General features: G+C 37.3%; 1 protein-coding gene across 1 annotated transcript in view; it reads left to right on the top strand.

Annotated features, from left to right (window-relative positions):
- RBL1 (RB transcriptional corepressor like 1) overlaps nucleotides 1–18,817 on the top strand; it is a 54,614-nt gene extending 35,797 nt beyond the window's left edge. Inside the window, exons 17-22 of the mRNA XM_077778858.1 lie at nucleotides 4,453–4,629; nucleotides 6,086–6,157; nucleotides 8,328–8,418; nucleotides 13,258–13,406; nucleotides 15,014–15,178; nucleotides 17,337–18,817. Of these exons, the coding sequence (XP_077634984.1) occupies nucleotides 4,453–4,629; nucleotides 6,086–6,157; nucleotides 8,328–8,418; nucleotides 13,258–13,406; nucleotides 15,014–15,178; nucleotides 17,337–17,507 (825 nt within the window). The 3' untranslated portion in view covers nucleotides 17,508–18,817. The remainder of the gene's footprint in view (nucleotides 1–4,452; nucleotides 4,630–6,085; nucleotides 6,158–8,327; nucleotides 8,419–13,257; nucleotides 13,407–15,013; nucleotides 15,179–17,336) is intronic.
- The last annotated feature ends 737 nt before the right edge of the window (nucleotides 18,818–19,554 follow it).

Here is a 19,554-nt window from a genome sequence, read left to right on the forward strand (position 1 = left end):
TGTTTTGAGTAGTATTAAACATCTTAACATTATTAAGTTTTCAGTCCAGGGGCACCAGGGTGGCTCAATTGGTTGAGTGTCCAACTTCATCTCAGGCCGTGATCTTGTGGTTCATGGGTTTGAGCCCCATGTCAGGCTTGCTGCTATCAGCATGGAGCCCATTTTGGATCCTCTTGTCCCCCTCTGTCTCTTTCCCTCCCCTCTCTCTCTCAAAAATAAACAAACATTAAAAAAAAAAGTCTTCCAGTCCATGAACATGGGGTGTCTTTCCATTAATTTGTGTTTTGGGCTTTTTGTTTTGCTTTTTGTTTTTTAGTTAACATGCAGTGTTTTGTCATTTGCACTTTCTTTAATTTCTTTCAGCAATATTTTGCAGTTTACAGTATATACTTTTACCTCCTTGGTTAAGTTGATTCCTAAGTATTTTATTCTTTGTCAGATTATCGTAAATGGAGTCATTTTCTTTATTTTTGGATTATTCATTGTTGGTAGTATAAGAATGAAAGAGATTTTTGTATGATTTTGTATCCTGCAACTTTGTGGAATTCATTTATTATTTCTCACATTTTTTAGGGACTCTTTAGAATTTTCCAGTTTTCTACACGTAGAACCATGTAAACTGCAAACAGAGGTGATTTTACTTCTTTTCCACTTTGGATGCCTTATATTTCTTTTTCTTTCCTAATTGCTCTGGCTAGAAGTTTTGGTGCCATGTTGAAAAGTGCTAAAATTGGATATCCTTGTATTGTTCCTAATCTTAGAGGAAAAGCTTTCTTCTTTTCTTTGTTTTACTTTGAGTATGATGTTAGCTATGGATTTTTCATATATAGCATTTATTATGTTGAGGTAGTTTTATTATATTCCTAGTTTGTTGAGTGCTTTTATGGGAAAAGGAGGCTTGGGGGGGCACCTGGGTGGCTTAATCAGTTGAGCATCCAACACTTGATTTCAGCTCGGGTCATGATCCCAGGATCATGGAATTGAGACCCATATCGGGCTCTGCCATGACCATGAAGCCTTAAGTTTTTCTCTCCTTCTCTCCTCTGCCTCCTCCCCAGCTCACACTCTCACTCTCTGTCTAAACTAAATTTTTTTAAAAATTAGAAAAAATTTTAAAAAGAAAAAAGCGTTTTGAATTTTATCAATTGCATTTCTGGCACCAATTGAGATAATCATATTTTTGCCTTTATTCTGTTAATGTAGTATATTACTCTAATAGGTTTTTCTATGTTAAACTATCCTTCCATTCCAAGAATAAGTCATATTTGATCACACTGTAAAATTCTTTTAGGGTATGCTGTTGTGTTCAGTTTACTAGTACTTTGTTGAGGGTTTTCATATCAATATTCATAAGAGATACTGGTCTATATTTTTTATAGTATCTTTGTCTAGCTTTCACATTAGGTAATATACATTTACCCTTTTTATATTTGACCTCTTAAGAGAACATTACCTTGGTGAACTATGTTTGGACTCAGGCTCATATCCTGTGACTGGATTTCCTGATATAACTTATATTTCCTGCCAGCTTATGTTCTTATATCACTTTGAGTAAGCAGTTGGCCATCCTCTGAAATTTACTAGAACTAAATTTTGTTAGGTTGCAGTAGTTTAGAGCTTATCTACAGCAACAAGTGCTTCTTGGATTTTACAGATAAGCTTAAATTATTGAAGAATGGTTATAAAAATTGGTGGAATACTGGGTGGCTCCACAGTTTTTTTCATAAATCCAGTATGTTACCTTTTATTTACTATTCCCAAAGTGGGGCTCAAATTCATGATCTCAAGATTAAAAGTCACAGGTTTATGCACTGAGCCACCCCAGGCACCCCCACTGGGTTACTTTTTAAATTAAGATTTGACCAGTTTCCATTATAATACCTGCATTATTATAGTATTAATGAAAAAGGACTGAGAGATTTAACATATAATTTTAAGAAATAATAAATTCAAGAAATAATTTCAATTTGCCCTACCCATTTTTACAAGCACTGTCATCTTCTGGTAAGACGGGTAAGTTAATCAGATACTTGTAACCAAACATGATTCCTCTCTAAAATAAATCCCAGAACTGGAAGGTACCTCTCTAGTCTACCCCACAACCGCATGGCTGGCTAGCCCTTAAGAAATATAAAGGAGGGGCGCCTGGGTGGCTCAGTCAGTTGAGCTTCGACTTCAGCACAGGTCATGATCTCAAGGCTCCTGAATTCAAGCCCTCATTGGGCTCTGTGCTGACAGCTCAAAGCCTGGAGCCTGCTTCACATTCTGTCTCTCTCTCTCTCTGTCTCTCCCCTGCTCACTCTCTGTCTGTCTATCTCTCTCTCTTTCTCTCTTAGAAATAAAATTTTTTAAAAAAACAAGAATTGTAAAGGAAAAAGAAGGCACTGGTTTTTTTTGTTGTGATTAGGGTTTAATACTTAAAATTTTTAAGAAATTATCTTTTCTAAAATACTTTTGATGCAAGTTTAAATTTATTTCCTCTAGTCTTTTTTTTATCATAGTTCTCGATCGACTTGCCATTTCTTCCACTTCCCACTGCTTCCTGTACTCTGCCTCCCCAACTCCTGCCTCTACCTTGTGCTTTTATAAGTCCTGCTTTTTGTTTTTGTTTTTAAAGTTTATTTATTTAGAGAGCAAGAGATCATGAGCAAGAGAGAGAGAGAGAGAAAGAGAGAATCCCAAGTAGGCTCTATGCACAGCCTGATGTGGGGCTCAATCCCTCAAACTGTGAGATGATGTCCTGAGCAAAAATCAAGTCGGACACATAACCTACTGAGCTACCCAGGCGCCCCTAGTTCTGAATTTTAATTCTGAATTTATTTCAGAATCTTTGAGGTTTTTTCTTTCCATTTATTTCTTTATTTGAGAGAGAAACCAGACAGACAGAGAGTGCAAGCTGGGGAGAGGGGCAGAGGGAGAGAGAGAATCCCAAGCAGGCTCCACACTCATCAGAAAGCCCAACACAGGGCTCAGTCTCAACGACCCCAGGATCATGACCTGAGCCAAAATCAAGAGTCAACTGCTTTCCTGACTGAACTACTCAGGCACTTCTCTTTCCATGTAATTATAGCCTATTTGACATAGATTAGAAGCTAGAAAAACTTTAACCTAAAAGAGAATAGGATATCAGTATAAAGAACATAGGTATCTGTATCTATAGTGAATTCAAAATAACCATTCCTTGAGTAAACTGCGGCTGTTGTCTGTGCTAAACTCAGCGTGGTGCTAGTGTTCCATGCCTGAATAGAATGTACTGTGAATGTTTCTGTTAGAATCAGACTTCCAGAGGATGTGTTCCTTTAAGGCATTGGATCAACTCTGTAAAAGATATGTAACAAGTATTACTTAATGACGTTTTATTTTTAATCTTTTTAACTAAGGTCATATCTTTTATTTTCCGTGACAAACATAAAGTTCTAGCATCTTTCCCACTGAACTGATCCAAATGGATTCTGTTTGTCTTTTGGCCAGTTGAACCAGAAACAAGGGGATAGGATTCAGAAAAAAATGAGTTTGCTATAAAATGAATCACTTGTGGCTTTGGAGTCCACCACTAGACTTTCTATCAGATTAGTGTATTGGATAACTTATATTTGTTTTTAAACTCTAATTTGTGGATTATTTTCCTGCCAAAGATACNAGGCACTTGTGGGGATGAGGACTGAGTGTTATGTGGAAACCAATTTGACAATAAACTATTTGTAAAAAAAAAAAAATTAAATTAAATTAAAAAAAAATACTGTGTGAAAGGTTCAGGGCACTGATCTAAATTTACTCTGATGTACTTAGAAACAACAAAAACAAAAAACTTTGTATCTCGTTTACTTTACTATTTCCATTTATGTGCTCATAAAAAACAATGTAGAATATAGGGGAGGTTTTTTTAAATAGTTTTGTTTTCTGACTTATTCTTGAAATCAAACATTTTAATTCTTTATTATCTGACTTTTTTTTTCGAAATGTTTTAAAGATTTTATTTTCAAGTAATCTCTACACCCAACATGGAGCTGGAATCCCCAACCCCGAGATCAAGAGTCACATGCTCCACCAACTAAGCCAACCAGGCGCCCCTATTATCTGACACTTTAGACTTTCTAGCAATTTAATCTGAACAAAAAAAGATGTGTGGGATTTCTGAACCTTTGAAAAATTAAGCATTCATAATGATCATGATGCAAGTAAATCCTGCATTTTAGGGTTTCTTACTTTACATAGATTACAGCATAGAGGACATCTTTTCCAAGAGTTTTTAAGATGGTTTTCCAAAGAGAATTAAAGTCTTCAGCCAATGAACTAGTACTATAGAACAGAAATTTTATGTAATTTTACATACATTTGTCAACAGCCTATGTATTTGTTAATCTTGGCCTGAAAGCCCATGTTCATGGTAAGATATAAACTAGAAAAATTATTTACTGGTTTTTTTCATCAGTGTGCTACCTTCCACCTTAGGTCTATCATTTAGCAAGTGTACGATTACGTGATTTATGTTTAAAACTGGATGTGTCAAACGAGTTACGAAGGAAGATATGGACGTGTTTTGAATTCACTTTAGTTCATTGCCCTGATCTAATGAAAGACCGACATTTGGATCAGCTGCTTCTTTGTGCCTTTTACATCATGGCAAAGGTAATGTATAAGCTGGGGGAAGCTCTTTGCCCTAGTTACCCATTTTTGAAGCACAAAGTAAAAACTTTTTGCACTTAATTGTTAGTTTGCTCAAATGCTATAGCCAACACTGCCCACTATTGTTAATTAAGCAGCAAATTCCAGCTACTCCATCTGTTCTCTGGACTCTCCATTTTGTTTTGTAATAATCAGTCTTCCCACATCATAAGAATACATTGGTTGTAAAGAAATTGGAAAAGTCTTAGAGACCATTTATTTAAATGGGTCTCCATACTATTATTGTGAACAATATCATTTATACCCCCCATCGCTGTGACACCACTCATCTAATGCTTTACAGTAAAATGATTGTTATGTTGTAGGTTAGTAAGTGAGGCCCAGAGCTGAAAGTAACTTGATCAATTATACAATTAATAAATGGCAACCTAGAATTTCTTATTTCATAATTTAATGAGCTCATAATTCATAAAATAGCTTCTATAAAATAATGCTTTCCAGTGATTTTTTCCACCACCTTAGAAAGCATTTTACTTTCTAGATGTTTTCATTCATATAATAGCATATCTTACTTGCTTTTTAAATCATCTGTAACTTTCGTCTGAACCATCTTGACTACACTGTCAGTACTAGCAGATGTACATAGTTAAGACCTAATTTTTAAGCTTTTTGAGGCAAAGGTCGTGTTTTCAAACTCCTTTTGATTCCTCTCTCACAATGCCTTTAAAAATCTCTATACAAAACAGAGATTAATAAATGTTATTAATCTATCTTTTGTGTTTTCCATGGAACTATCAGAGTTCAGGCTTTGCCATTTTTAGTGCATCATTATGGAAGAACAGGTTTAGTGCTAATAGGCAGTAAAGCAGAGAGAAGGAGTAATTGAAGTAAATTTTATAATAACAAATAGACCAGAAGGGATACCTTAATGGATCACTAATTCATTTTCTTCCTTTTGGCCACCACCATAACTTTTCTGCCTAAGCATTAGAAACCCTATAGTCTGTCCTGAAATATTAAAAGCCTAATCCTATAATAATTGTTCAGTTTTCTTGTGAATCACCATAAGACATTTTGTTTCCTTTATTATGTGGCTGATTTACTTTTAAAAGGGTACTTGAAAAGTCAGTAAAATCAGAGAATACAGGGGATGCAGCAGATCTGAGTTTTCTTGTAGCATTCTTTTTATAAAAAGAAATGTATTTTCAGTAAAGTTATACCATAGCAATCTCATTGCTTTTGATTAATGAAACTATTAGCTGAGTCCCCACAGGCCACAAAGCCTGAACTTTAAAGGTAGTAAAAATCATAAATGGTAGTGGTTTTTAGTCATGGACTGGCCTGGGGTTAATGGCTTTCTGCAAGACTGCTCTCACTACCAACTTATAATTGAAGCTTTTGTTGAGAGCCATTTTTCTTTTAAGAGCAACTGATAAATGCAGTTTTTACTTTTCCTTAGGTAACAAAAGAAGAAAGAACTTTTCAAGAAATAATGAAAAGTTATAGGAATCAGCCCCAGGCTAACAGTCATGTGAGTAACATTTTTCCTCCTGTCCAAAAATAGATTTGTACTATTTCTCTGTTGACAAGTCATATAAAAGGTAAAGTACAGTTGTCCTGTACTTTAGATTCTCTGGTTGAATGGATACCATTAAACTCTAAAGACAGTTTCAGTAAAAGCCAGGAAATTGGCTATTTATATGACTCACCCATATATTTGTATTTACTTCTCACCTGTTTTCCTGTTACATTTCTTTGTTCATTTGTTGAGTGGGGACATTTTTCACAAAAAAATCTAATGAGGGGTACCTGGGTGGCTCAATCTGTAGAGCATGAGATTCTTTATCTCAGGGTGGTAATTTTCAAGCTCCACATATTGTATGGAACCTGTCTAGGGGTGCCTGGGTGGCTCAGTTTGTTAAGTTTCCAACTGTTGATTTCACCTCAGGTCATGATCCCAGGATTGTGGGAACCCAGCATATGGCTCTACACTGACAGTGCAGAGCCTGCTTGGGATTTTCTCTCTCTGTCTTTTTCTCTCTCTCTCCCTCTGCCCATTCCCCACTTGCACATTGCACACTCTCTCAACATAAGTAAACTTTAAATAAATAATCTAATGAAAAATATCTATAATAATATTATTATTGGGGTACCTGGCTGGCTCAGAAGAGCATATGACTCTTGATCTCAGGGGTCATGAGTTTGAGCCCCGTTTTGGGTAGAGATTACCAAAGAATAAATTTAAATAATAATAATAGTCTCTAATTGTGTGGGACTTGATTCTCTAATGTTGTTTAAATCCCATGAAATTTGAGGATTTATTAGCTTAAGTCTAGCTTCATTTGCCACCTACTAAGAATATTAATTTTGAATCTTTAAATAGGTACAAAGCATTTTTTTTATAATGTTTTATAATAGCCATGGTAAAAATCCTATACAACCTTTCAGTCATGGAAATATAAAATATTAGCCTAGTGTCTTGGCACATATAAAGTATTTAATTACTGTTAGTTCCATATTGTTGTTATTGTAGCTGAAGAACACAGTTAGGTTACCTTAAGTCTTTGACCACTCAGGAGCTTGGTTGCTGTGCTCTAGAGAGTATAATGACCTCTTTTCTAGTCTTGGTGATCTGCCATCTTAGGAAGAGAGATGTGATGTGATGTGGCTGCTCAGATATCCCATGCTTAAGTACTGGTAGTCACACCCCCTTCTAAGAGAGCCCCACATAGAGTTTCACTTCTTTACCTAAGCCCCAAAATATATTGATAGTGATAAAGATACTAGAAGAGCCAAGTAGAAGTATTTGTTATATCCTTTGATAGGCTAAGAGTGTCTGGACCTCTTCAGAAAAATCCCTCAGGGACAGATTCTAGAAAGGTCCAGATTATCCCTAAAGATCATTAAGGTGAAGTTAGTGTAAGTCCAAAATGGGCCAGGCCAGAGCTTAACTAAATATCCTCTCAATACCAGTACCCATAGGATGACGGGAATGGATCATGTCTTTCAACTATTTTGGAGGTAGGAAAGAATTTAGGAAAAGGAAGGGAAACATTTTCATGTGGCCATCTGAAAGGAAATAGGAATGGATGGGGGCGCCTGGGTGGCTTAGTCGTTTAAGCATCCGACTTTCGCTTGGGTCATGATCTCGCGGTTCGTGGGTTCGAGCCACGCGTCGGGCTCTGTGCTGACTGCCAGCTCAGAGCCTGGAGCCTGTTTCCGTCTGTGACTCCCTCTCTCTCTGACCCTCCCCTGCTCACGCTGTCTCTTTCTCTCCTAGAAATAAATAAAACATTAAAAAAAAAAAAAAAGGAAATAGGAATGGATGGGAATAGGAAAACGAGTCTTAATGAGATCAAATGATTCTCGTGCAAGGAATTAGAAGGAAAACAAGCTCAAATATTTGAAGTTGCTTTTATTTGGCAAAACCTGCTCATCAGTGTTTAGTTGGTATTTACTGACTTAATTCTTCTATTTTGTAAACTCCTACAATGGCATATATTAGGTGGTAGGCTGTGTTTCCATATCCTCTCTAAGATGGTTGCTGTAATCTACATTTACCAGCCTAGTAATATTTTGCCCTTGATTATCACCAATACAAATACCTTTCAACTGGCATGATATTTTGTTCTTATTTTGGTTTTGCTTAAACTGTGCATCTTTATGACTTAGCAGTCCTTTTTTTCCACTCTAACCTGTAGGTCTATAGAAGCGTACTATTGAAAAGTATTCCAAGAGAAGTTGTGGCATACAATAAAAACGTAAATGGCGATTTTGAAATGACGGATTGTGGTAGGTTGCCCTGTTTAATATTCTATATGTAATATACCTTTGATTATATTGTACATAATGCAGTAGATGTCAGGCAGCATGGAATCAGTGATGTAGATGGAATGGATAATGCATATGTGAAAGTATTTGGGAAGAAACAAGTTTGAGATAAGTATGAGTCAGGTGCCTGCATCCAAAGAGGTTGTGAATTGAAACCATTCATTTTTCCCGTATTAATTGTGCTTTAGAAGAAGTTTTGTAGTATAATTACAACATTAATAAAACACTCTAATAAAAGGCTCTTAATTTTAAAAATAAATCTGAATTACAGGGAACGTAAGGTAGCTGTAAGTGATCTGCCTGGGATGACAATTAAGGAAATGTCTTGCTCATTAATAAGTATATAAGTATTCTGCCACCACCAATAAAGCTGCTATCCTGTTACTACCATCATGATAACTAAGACTTGAGGCACTAGGAAATTTTTTTCAAAGAAAGGAAAATCAAATGGTAATTATTCGTATTCATAAGCTGTTAAAATGCTTCTTCTGCCCATCTTTTCCTTGTCTCATCTTTTCATTACTACATGTGTAACACATGTACCGTGATTGACTCCACTGTAGCTTAATCTTTGATCTACATCCTTAGGATAAATTCTAGAGAAAATTGCCAGAGTCAAATACTGTTATCTAATTACATAGATATACGTGATCATTATGGTGTTCATTGGTATCTGAACTTTTAACATCTTACCAAAAAATTCTTTAATAACAGTGCCCTACAATCTGCCCCATTCAAGGATACATAAGCCAAGCTCAATTCTTTTTATATAGATATATTATTCCTGAGCCTTTTCAAGGCAATGGAAGTATATTAGACAGTAAGCCTGAAAAAATACATATATATTATATATACATATATATCAACTACAAATGTGTATATTTTTATACACACACACACACACACACACACACACACCCAGCCTTTCTGTTTTTGTAACACATGTTGCTCATCTGTCCTAAGTGGTTTTTCTGTCAATACAAAACCAGGCATGTGGGGTGGGGGTAGAGACAGACAGGCACCAGAGGTTAGCTAGAAAATAATGTTCTCTATGCAAAACAAAGTAACTCCTAGCAAGACTACTTGCTACTAGGCATACAAGGAACAGTGAAGTTCAAGAGATACAGTATCTGCAAATGAAGTTTGAGATCAGTGAAGGTTAGCTACTGTCTACAACCTAAAGGTTTCAGATCAACTCCTGTTGTATTTACATTTATTAACTAGATATTTATTAGCAAGCAAACAACCATTTTTAAGGCTTTATCCAATGGTAATGGCACAGAGCAGGGTGAGTATCCAGTGATAATGGACTCAGGAATTCTGGCACCAAAAAAGGTAAAAAGTTACAGGGGAGGATACAGTCAGGCAAGTTATGTTCACATAAGGTATGTTATAGTTTCTCAAACTATGGTCAGTTACTATGACCGAAACATATCAAAAAACACCACATGGGGAAGAAACAATTCTGGTTCTATAAAATTCTTAATTGGGTATAAAATGATTACTATTTAGAAAGCACACATAGTTTACACATCCTATATAGGTCTCCCAAAAACCTAGCTGTCCAACCACCACCTCACACATTAGATGTTCACATGAAGCAGGTGCCAAGATTCCAGATGCAGGACTCTGTTAGCCTTAAAGCCAGGGTCAAGCAAATGACATGCATCAGAGTTCAGGGCTGGGCATCATTATCATCCATAATAGTAAAGCTCTACAGACTTCAGTGAATCACTCATCTGTTTCATGATATCATGGACAGTGTCTCAAATATGTTAACCAGTCTACTTAAATACTTCTAATTTCCCAACGTGCACCAATTTTAAGCATTAGGCTTACATAACATATGGTCAGAATTTTCATCAATAAAAACCCATTTCTTAAAAAAATTATTTTAATGTTTATTTATTTTTGAGAGAGAGAGCAAGCGGGGGAGTGGCCGAGAGAGAATGAGACAAGCTGACAAGCCCTGACACAGGGCTCGAACTCACGAACCGTGAGATCATGACCTGAACCGAAGTTGGGCACTTAACCAACTGAGCCACGCAGGCGCCCCTTACATTTTTTTTTTATATTTAGTTTTGAGAGAGAAAGAGAGCAAGTGGGAGAGGGACAGGGGGCGGGGGGGGGAGACAGAATCCAAAGCAGGCTCCAAGCTCTGAGCTGTCAACACAGAGCCCAACAGGGGGCTCAAACTCACAAACAACAAGATCATGACCTGAACCAAAGTCGGACTCTTAGCCAACTTAGTCATCCAAGCACCCCCCCGTCCTTTTGTTTTTAATAAAAACCCATTTCTGACATTGAGTATGTTAATTAGCAAAGCATTGGCCTTTGATTAAGATAAACCTAACAGAAACCCTTATAATAGCCACCTGTTGGAAATGAGCTTCCTGATCAAAATACCAGTTCACTCAGACTATGCATTCTTTACCATTGAAGCAGCAGACCACCCTAGACTGGCATTATTGACTAGAACACTGGAGAGATTCAGATTATAGCTTAATCTAAGTAACAAATATAATATTCAAGTGTATTACACTTGAGTGTTTTATTTATTTATTTATTTATTTTTGAGAGAGAGTGTGCATGAGAGGGAGAGGGGCAGAGAGAGAATCCCAAGTAGGTTCCGCACTGTCAACACTGAACCAGATGCAGGGTTTAATTCCACAAACTAAGAGATCATGACCTGAGTGGAAACCCGGAGTCAGAGGGTCAATCAGCTGAGCCACCCACACACCCCTATAATTTTTTAGGCAATATAAAATTTATGGTATTTTATTAATGAGTATTGCTCTTTAAATGTCATTTTTCCTCTTTCTTTTTTAAGCTAGTTTATCTAAGGCCATATTCCTTATTTACAATACTTTAAATGTTATTGGCATCCCTGGCTGGCTCAGTCAGGAGCGTGTGTGACTCTTGACCTCAGGGTTGTGAGTTCAAGCCTCACATTGGGTATAGAGATTACTTAAATTAAACATAATAATAATAGGTTACAGTGAAAGAAAACAATAAAAGCAAATTCTTTCATGAGACAAAAATTCTGTTTTCATGTGAGATATATAATATTGGTAACTGCAAATTGAAAATCAGGTGACTTTATTTCACATTATGCTCATCTTAAAATCACCAGATAGACAATGAAGATATAAATAGAGCACATTTTTACTTGTTTTTAGATTATAGTCATGCCTTTTAGAACTCACAAGAAGCTGCCAAAATATCACTGTAAATATCACAGGAGTGTTTGTTTTTTGTTTTTTTAAGTAGGTTTCACACCCAATATAAGGCTTAAATGTATAACCCCCAGATTAAAAGTCACATGCTCTACTGACTGAGCCAGCCAGGCACCCCACCGAAGTCCCAGAGAGTTTTAAATATTTGGTTCCTTCAAAATAAATAGAGCCCATTACCTTATGTAAATATTAATGACTGGAATTGGAATGATACACAAATAGTCTGTGTCCAGAAATTTCTAATCAAAGGAGGACATTAAATAATTTTGACTGATCCATATAGTGAGAATAACCTACAACAGCTGTTACAAAGCCAGTATGCCTTAGAATAGTGTTCATTAGGATATTACAGGGAAAGGGAACTGTGCATAAAAAAATTTGACAGAAAGGGGGCCTGGGTGGCTCAGTCAGTTAAGCCTCTTAGTCTTGATTTCAGCTCAGGTCATGATCTTGTGGCTCGTGAGTTCAGGCCCCATGATGGGGTTTATGCTGAGAGCCTGGAACTTGCTTGGCATTCTCTCTCTCTCAGTCTGTCTGTCTGTCTGTCTGTCTCTCTCTCTCTCTCTCTGCCCCACCCCCAATAAATCAATCAATGAACTTTTTAAAAAAGTATGGTTGTGAAACTTTCTTGCTAAAATAGTGTCTAGAGAAAAGAGTATTACCTTGGGGCACCTGGGTGGTTCAGTCAGTTAATCATCTGACTTCGGCTCAGGTCATGATCTCCTGGTTTGAGTTTGAGCCCCACATCAGACTCAGAACCTGGAGCCTGCTTCAGAATCTGTGTCTCCCTCTCTCTCTCTCCCTCCCCCACTCACACTCTGTCTCTCACTCACTATCAAAAATAAATAAACATTTAAAAAAAATTTTAAAGAGTATTAGCCTAAGTACATATATTTGCATTTCTCAAGATTCCAATTTAATTTATATGTAATATAGTTGGGTTTCCAACATTTTTTAAAATGTTAGGCTCCACACCCAGCATGGAGCCCAATGCAGGGCTTGAACTCACAACACTGAGATCAGGACTTGAGCTGAGAATCACCTGGGTGGCTCAGTTGGTTAAACATACAACTCTTGAGGGGCACCTGGGTAGCTCAGTCAATTTAAGTGTTGGACTTTGGCTCAGGTCATGATCCCGTGGTTTGTGGGTTCAAGCCCCACATTGGGCTCTGTGCTGACAGCTCAGAGCCTGGAGCTTACTTTGGATTCTGTGTCTTCCTTTCTCTCTGCCCCTCCTCTGCACCCACTCTGTCTCTCTCTAAAATAAATAAACATTTAAAAAATTAAAAAAAAAAAAAGAATACAATTCTTGATTTCAGCTCAGGTCATGATCTCATGGTTTGTGAGTCCAAGCCCTGCATCAGGCTCTGCTGTCTCTCTCTCAAAATAAATAAATGAACTAAAAAAAAAAAAGAAAAGATCTCAGCTGAGATCAAGAGTGAAACATTTAACTGACTGAGCCACCAGGCGCTTCTGATTTTTTTTTTTTAATTGTAGAGTTGTAATTCAGATCACCACTTTGTTTATTAAAGTACATCTGTCATAACCCTGAATCTTTTAACAGAATTGCAAGATGCTACAAAAACACCGGACTGTTCTAGTGGACCAGTGAAAGAGGAAAGAGGTGATCTTATCAAATTTTACAATACAGTCTATGTGGGAAGAGTGAAGTCATTTGCACTGAGATATGACTTGTCAAATCAGGACCATGTGGTATGTTTTATATTTTACTATGATATGAATATTTATAGTCCTAATTGGATTACTATGAGTTTACTAGATAAGTGTTTCAGAGTTAAAGTGTCACTGATGCACTTTATAGGAGAAAAAAAATACCAATAGTTAGAGAGTGATTAAAACTATCATACAACACAGTCCAGAAGAAATCATAGAAATTTTATCCATATTGTGATTATGTTACTGGAAATTATGTTAACATATGGGCAACTACTAGATGAGAATGTGGAAAAACGAAAACAATTCTGGTAATTTTTTTCTCTTATTTTTGATTTCCATTGTAATATGTATATATGAGATAAATGTTTTTCTTAAGATAAAGAGAAAAGGACATAAATAGGCCTGGATCATTAGTAGAAGCAACACTAAGACATTTTAATGCAAATTTGGCAGTACCAGCTGGCCTGTGAAAATATCATCAGTGTATAAGCTGGGGTTGGTTCCCAGGAGAGCAGACTCTAGTTGTAAGAAGGACCTAGTAGAAACTGCATCTAACCAGTAGCCATACGTGTGTATTTTGTGTCTCTTAGATTTCAAGGAATGTGGTCTGTGACTATTCTCAGAGGCCATGACTATTCATTTAGCTCCCTTCAATTCCACCTTACCTGTCATGAATATGTCTATCATTAGCCAGTTGAAACTAGTTTTATTAGCTTCAATTGAAGATGATGAATAAAATTATTAATTAAGGGACCATCTCTATTTATTCCTGGAATGGAAACATTGTAGAGAATATTAAAGGAAAGTGCAGGGGCGCCTGGATGGCTCAGTCGGTTAAGCATCCGACTTCGACTCAGGTCATGATCTCATGTTGGTGGGTTCGAGCCCTGACAGCTAGCTTAGAGCCTGGAGCCTGTTTTGGATTCTGTGTCTCCCTCTCTCTCTGACTCTCCCCTGCTTACGCTGTCTCTCTCTCAGAAATAAATAAAAAACATTAAAAAAAAATTTTTTTTGAAAGAAAGGAAAAATGCTTCCTTAATTCTATTTTTAAATAATTTTCATTTCAATATAAAGTCTTAATCATTTCACTAACAAATATGTTCCATGGTAGACTCATCCTTCTGGCTCATAGAGTTCTGTCTCTCTTTTATTCTCTCTACTATGGCTTTGGTTACGGGACAGGGTGTGGGTGTTGTGTATACAGAGATTATTAGGACGTTGACTACTCTTTGCCTCTACTTTCTCTGCATGAACAAGGGGCTCCTATACTCCTGGCTTATCACCACTTTTGGGTGTCTCACTCAGAATTCTTCAGGATTTCCTGAAAGATGCAGGAAAATAAATTTTAGTTTATCTGTTAGTGACTATTGAAAAACAAGGGGTAATGGGTCATGTCTTTGCTTTTTTTCAGCCATAAATTCATTCTCATAGTATAGCTGACACCTAACTAAGAAATGCCAATAAGAATAAAAATATGAGGGTGCCTGGCTAGCTCAGTTGGTAGAACATGCAACTCTTGATCTTGGGTTTGTGAGTTCAAGCCCCATGTTGGCATAGAGCCTACTTTTAAAAAAATAAAAATATGGTGGGATTCAAAAAAAGGAGCTTTTATCTTACAAAAATTTACTTTTGGATTATTTCAGATGGAAGCTCCACCACTCTCTCCTTTTCCACATATTAAGCAACAACCAGGCTCACCACGCCGCATTTCCCAGCAACACTCCATTTATGTTTCCCCGCACAAGAATGCATTGGGCCTTACACCGAGGAGTGCTCTGCTATATAAGTTCAATGGCAGCCCTTCTAAGGTAAGGTGTTACAACAACCTTTGTACCTTTGTTAAAAATTGGATTGAAATCCAGGAATATTGCCAGTTAGTAATCTTTAGTCTTGTTCTTTGTCCACAAAATTACTACTAATAAATATGAACTGGAGCGCCTGGGTGGCTCAGTCAGTTGAGCATCCAACTTCGGCTAAGGTCATGATTTCATGGTTTATGGGTTCAAGCCCCAGGTCAGTCTCTGTGCTGACAGCTCAGAGCCTGGAACCTGCTTCAGATTCTGTGTCTCCTCCTCTCTCTGTCCTTCCCTCACTCACACTCAGTCTCTCTCAAAAATAAATATTTTTAAAATTTTTTAAAACACGTAAAGTCACAGTGTTGGTCTTCACTTTTGACTCAGACTGCTCTTAACATTTCATGTCAGCAGGGCTTTATAAAACATTTCTTTGTAATTAATATAGGGGTTGGATTGCTGCAGTGAATTGGAAAAAAAAATAAAATCCATTCCCTGCCTTGATCTGAATCCATAAGCAGGAAGGAAAATAGATTAATAAGAAGGTAGTTTTGTCAGAGTATCACAAATACCATGATAGCAATATACATATGAGGCTTATGGATACTCAGGTTATGATCTCACAGTTCATGAGTTCGAGGTCAGTGTCTCCCTCTCTCTCTCTGCTCCTTCCGCACTCATGCTCTGTCTCTCTCTCTCAAAAATGAATAAACATTTAAAAAAATTTTTAAGAATAATATGAACTGTTACTGTGGCAAGTTTACTGTGATCAAGAGCAACGTATTCAACTGAGGTAGTTTAATCCATTACTATTGATATGATATTGGGTAAGTTCACTGCAAGAGTCCAGTGTGTCACCCTGCTTAAATGTGATCTTGAGAAGGGACCAATAAGGCACAAGTGGTCAGACACGAGGAATATCAACTTTAGAGAAAAGCTTTCAAAGTGAAAGTTCATTTGGTGATGGGATAGTGAAAAGTCTGAAAAAAAGAGGCTTTCTCTTATTTATACACACAGTTCTGTGGTTATCCCCATCTTAATTCCCATACAGTGATGAAGATGTGACAGTTATATGATTGATGTCTTCAGATATTTGAAAAGCTATCAAGCAAATATGTTTAATATGTCTCCAGAAATCAACCTCACTTGAGATAGAATACTTCACAGATTTGCGTTTCTTCTTCATAGAAGTTGATTTCCTACAAGAATGTTTAGAAGGGATTCTTAAATGAACTGAAAGATGAGACCAGTTGACTTCTGAGCCAGTGATTTCAAAATCACGTGGGGGACCTTGTTGAGCACAGATCTGTCCGATAGACCTACTGCGTCCCAGAGCTCTGACAGTCAGGTTCTCTGGACAGTTGTGATGCACAGCTTTCAGGAGCCACTTCTCTAAGGCCTTCTACTCAGTACAGTTTATAGACCTTCAACATCAGCATCACCTGGGAGCATGTTAAAAATGCAGGATCTTGGGGTACCTGGGTGGCTCAGTCAGTTGGGCGACTCTTGATTTTGGCTCAGGTCGTGATCCCAGGATCGTGGGATTGAGCCCCACACTCAGTAGCGAGCACACTCGGTGTGGAGCCTGCTTAAGATTCTCTCCCTCTACCCCCTCCCCTGCTCACATGTGCATTTTCTCTCTCTCTCTCTCTCTCTCTCTCTCTAAACACATTAAAAAATAAACTTTAAAAATGCTAGATCTCAAACCTCATGCCAGCCCTACTGAATCTGAATGTACATTTTAACAAGATCTGCAGGTGATTAAGCACATTCAAGCTTAAAAAGCATTGCCTTAGGAAGAGGATTTCAAATTTTAAGGAAGCGCAGAATCACCTGGAGGGCTTGATTAACTATAGATTGCTGGACTCCATCCCTAGAGTATCTGATTCAGTCAGGGTTAGGGTGGGGCTTCAGAGTTTGCATTCCCAGTAAGTTCCTAGATACTTCTACTGCATCTGGTCCAGTGTCTATACTTTGAGCACTACTGCTATAAGGTAAATTCAGTTTTTAAAACCATGATGAGATTAGTTCCAATTGCCCTCTTTAAGTTGACCTAGATTCAAAAGATAATCTCTGCCTAGTGTTCAGCTTTGGGTAGAGTGCAGGAAAAAGTAGTTAGTTTAGTTCTTTGCCTCTTTCCCCTTTTACTCACACATGTCCTCTATTTTTGCAGAGTTTGAAAGATATCAACAATATGATAAGGCAGGGTGAACAAAGAACCAAGAAACGAGCAATAGCCATCGATGGTGATGCAGAATCACCTGCCAAACGCCTCTGTCAAGAAAATGATGATGTTTTGCTTAAACGACTACAGGATGTGGTCAGTGAGAGAGCAAATCATTAATGCCCTTCCTGTTTCTACAATAAAAGCACTTTCAGGTTGCAAAATGTTGGGGCTCTATCCTTCAAAACTTTCAGCCCTATAAATGGAAAGTATCACTGAATTACAAGAAAAATTGCACCAAAATTATGCGTTTTTTTGATGTCCAAAATTAGTTGACAGTATATTTGAGTTGGATTGGAAAGCAATATTTCAAGTGCCTTTTAAACACTTTAATAGTTAAAGAATTTTTTAAATGTTCCTTGGGTTAGTTTTTAAGATGAAGTAAGGAGATACCTCATAATTTTTTAGTTCACTTTTTTAAAATAAATGTCTCCTATGCTTTGTAATATGAAGGTACATAATCTGTTTTTGTTAAGCACGCTTTGAAATATTTCTGTTCTCAATTTAATACTGAGCAGGGGACACATGGCAGGCTCAGTCAGTTGGGAGAGCATGTGAGTCTTGATCTCAGGGTTGAGTTCAAGCTCCGTGTTGGGCATAGAGATTACTCTAAAAAATACATATGCATATTGAGTAGGGAGTGGTTCCCATAGCACTTGGGCCAAAGGGTGATACACCAGCCTGTCTCTGCCCACTACGGCAACTCCACATCCAGGTGCCACTTCTATCCTGTGGTGTCTAGCTCCTTTCTCATGGCCTTTCTCTCTTTGAGCAACAGCAGATTTGTACCTGAGCTCCACCTCCTTGCCTTCCAGCCCTAATAAAAGCCCTCTTAGCTGATTTCACAACCTAATAAAAGGGATACTTGGGTGCAGCTTTCCAAAGAATCAGCTGTTCAATATTCACTTGTTCTAATGTTTTTCCAGAATCTGGAAGGACATGGATAAACCATTCTTAATTAATTTTGAGAAAATGTTATGAAATGTATGTTTTTTAAACTGAAAAGCTTATATATTTAAATACACTATGTTTAATTTATATCTAACCCTGGCTAATTTGAGTTAAGTCTAAAATTTGGCTGTAAATTAGTAATAGTAATTGCTATTGTCAGGAATTTTATTTTTAAATTTTAGGAAGAAAAGTGATTTTGGTCACATTTTACTTTTCTGCAAATTATATCCTCATTTTTTGTGTAGTATCTACACATGTTGTAAGCCAAATAATATCAAATGTGTCTTAAGTCCTTGTATATATTTTTATGTAGCTGTAACTGTTGTGTCATTTTCATCTTCATTATTGTAGAAAATATGAGCATTTGTACATTAACTATATAAGAAGCTTTGGACCTGTTGTTATTAGCTTTCAAGACTTGATATCAGTGTACATAAAATGGTTAATAAAACATTGGAGTTTTGAGATACTGAAAAAAACTGTATTTGTGCTCTTTTCTGTGTGACAAGAAAAAATTGTACAGCCATCTAGATCCTATACCTTTAAAAACTTTTTTTTAATGTTTAAAAACTTTTTTTTAGCATTTATTTTTGAGAGAGAGAGACAGAGTGTGAGCAGGGGAGGGGCGGGGAGGGGGGCGCACACAGAATCTGAAGCACACTCCATCCAGGCTCAAAGCTGTCAGCACAGAGCCCGACGTGGGGTTCGAACCCACAGCCATGAGATCATGACCTGAGCTGAAGCCAGATGCTTAACCAACGGAGCCACCCAAGTGCCCCAAACCTATACCTTTTTAAATACCTGCCTTATATCTTTTAAATACCTTAGTGTAACTTAAAAGTTACTGTTCCTGGTGCTTTCCAGGGGCTAGGAGGAAAATGGGGAGTGACTGACTACTTGAGTACAGGGTTTCTTCTTTTTTTAAAAAATATAATTTATTGTCAAATTCGCTAACATACAGTGTGTAAAGTATGCTCTTGGTTTGGGGGGTAGATTCCCGTGGTTCATCACTTACATTCAACACCCAGTGCTCATCCCAACAAGTGCCCTTCTCAGTGCCCATCACCCATTTTCCCCTCACCCTCGTCCATTCCCCATCCACCCTCAGTTTCTTCTCTGTATTTAAGAGTCTCATGGTCTGCCTCCCTCTCTCTCTGTCTGTAACTATTTTTTCCCCTTCTCTTCCCCCATGGTCCTCTGTTAAGTTTCTCAAGGT

Source organism: Crocuta crocuta, unplaced genomic scaffold (assembly GCF_008692635.1).
Source record: "Crocuta crocuta isolate KB4526 unplaced genomic scaffold, BGI_CrCroc_1.0 scaffold248, whole genome shotgun sequence".
In the NCBI taxonomy this organism is placed as follows: Eukaryota; Metazoa; Chordata; class Mammalia; order Carnivora; family Hyaenidae; genus Crocuta; species Crocuta crocuta.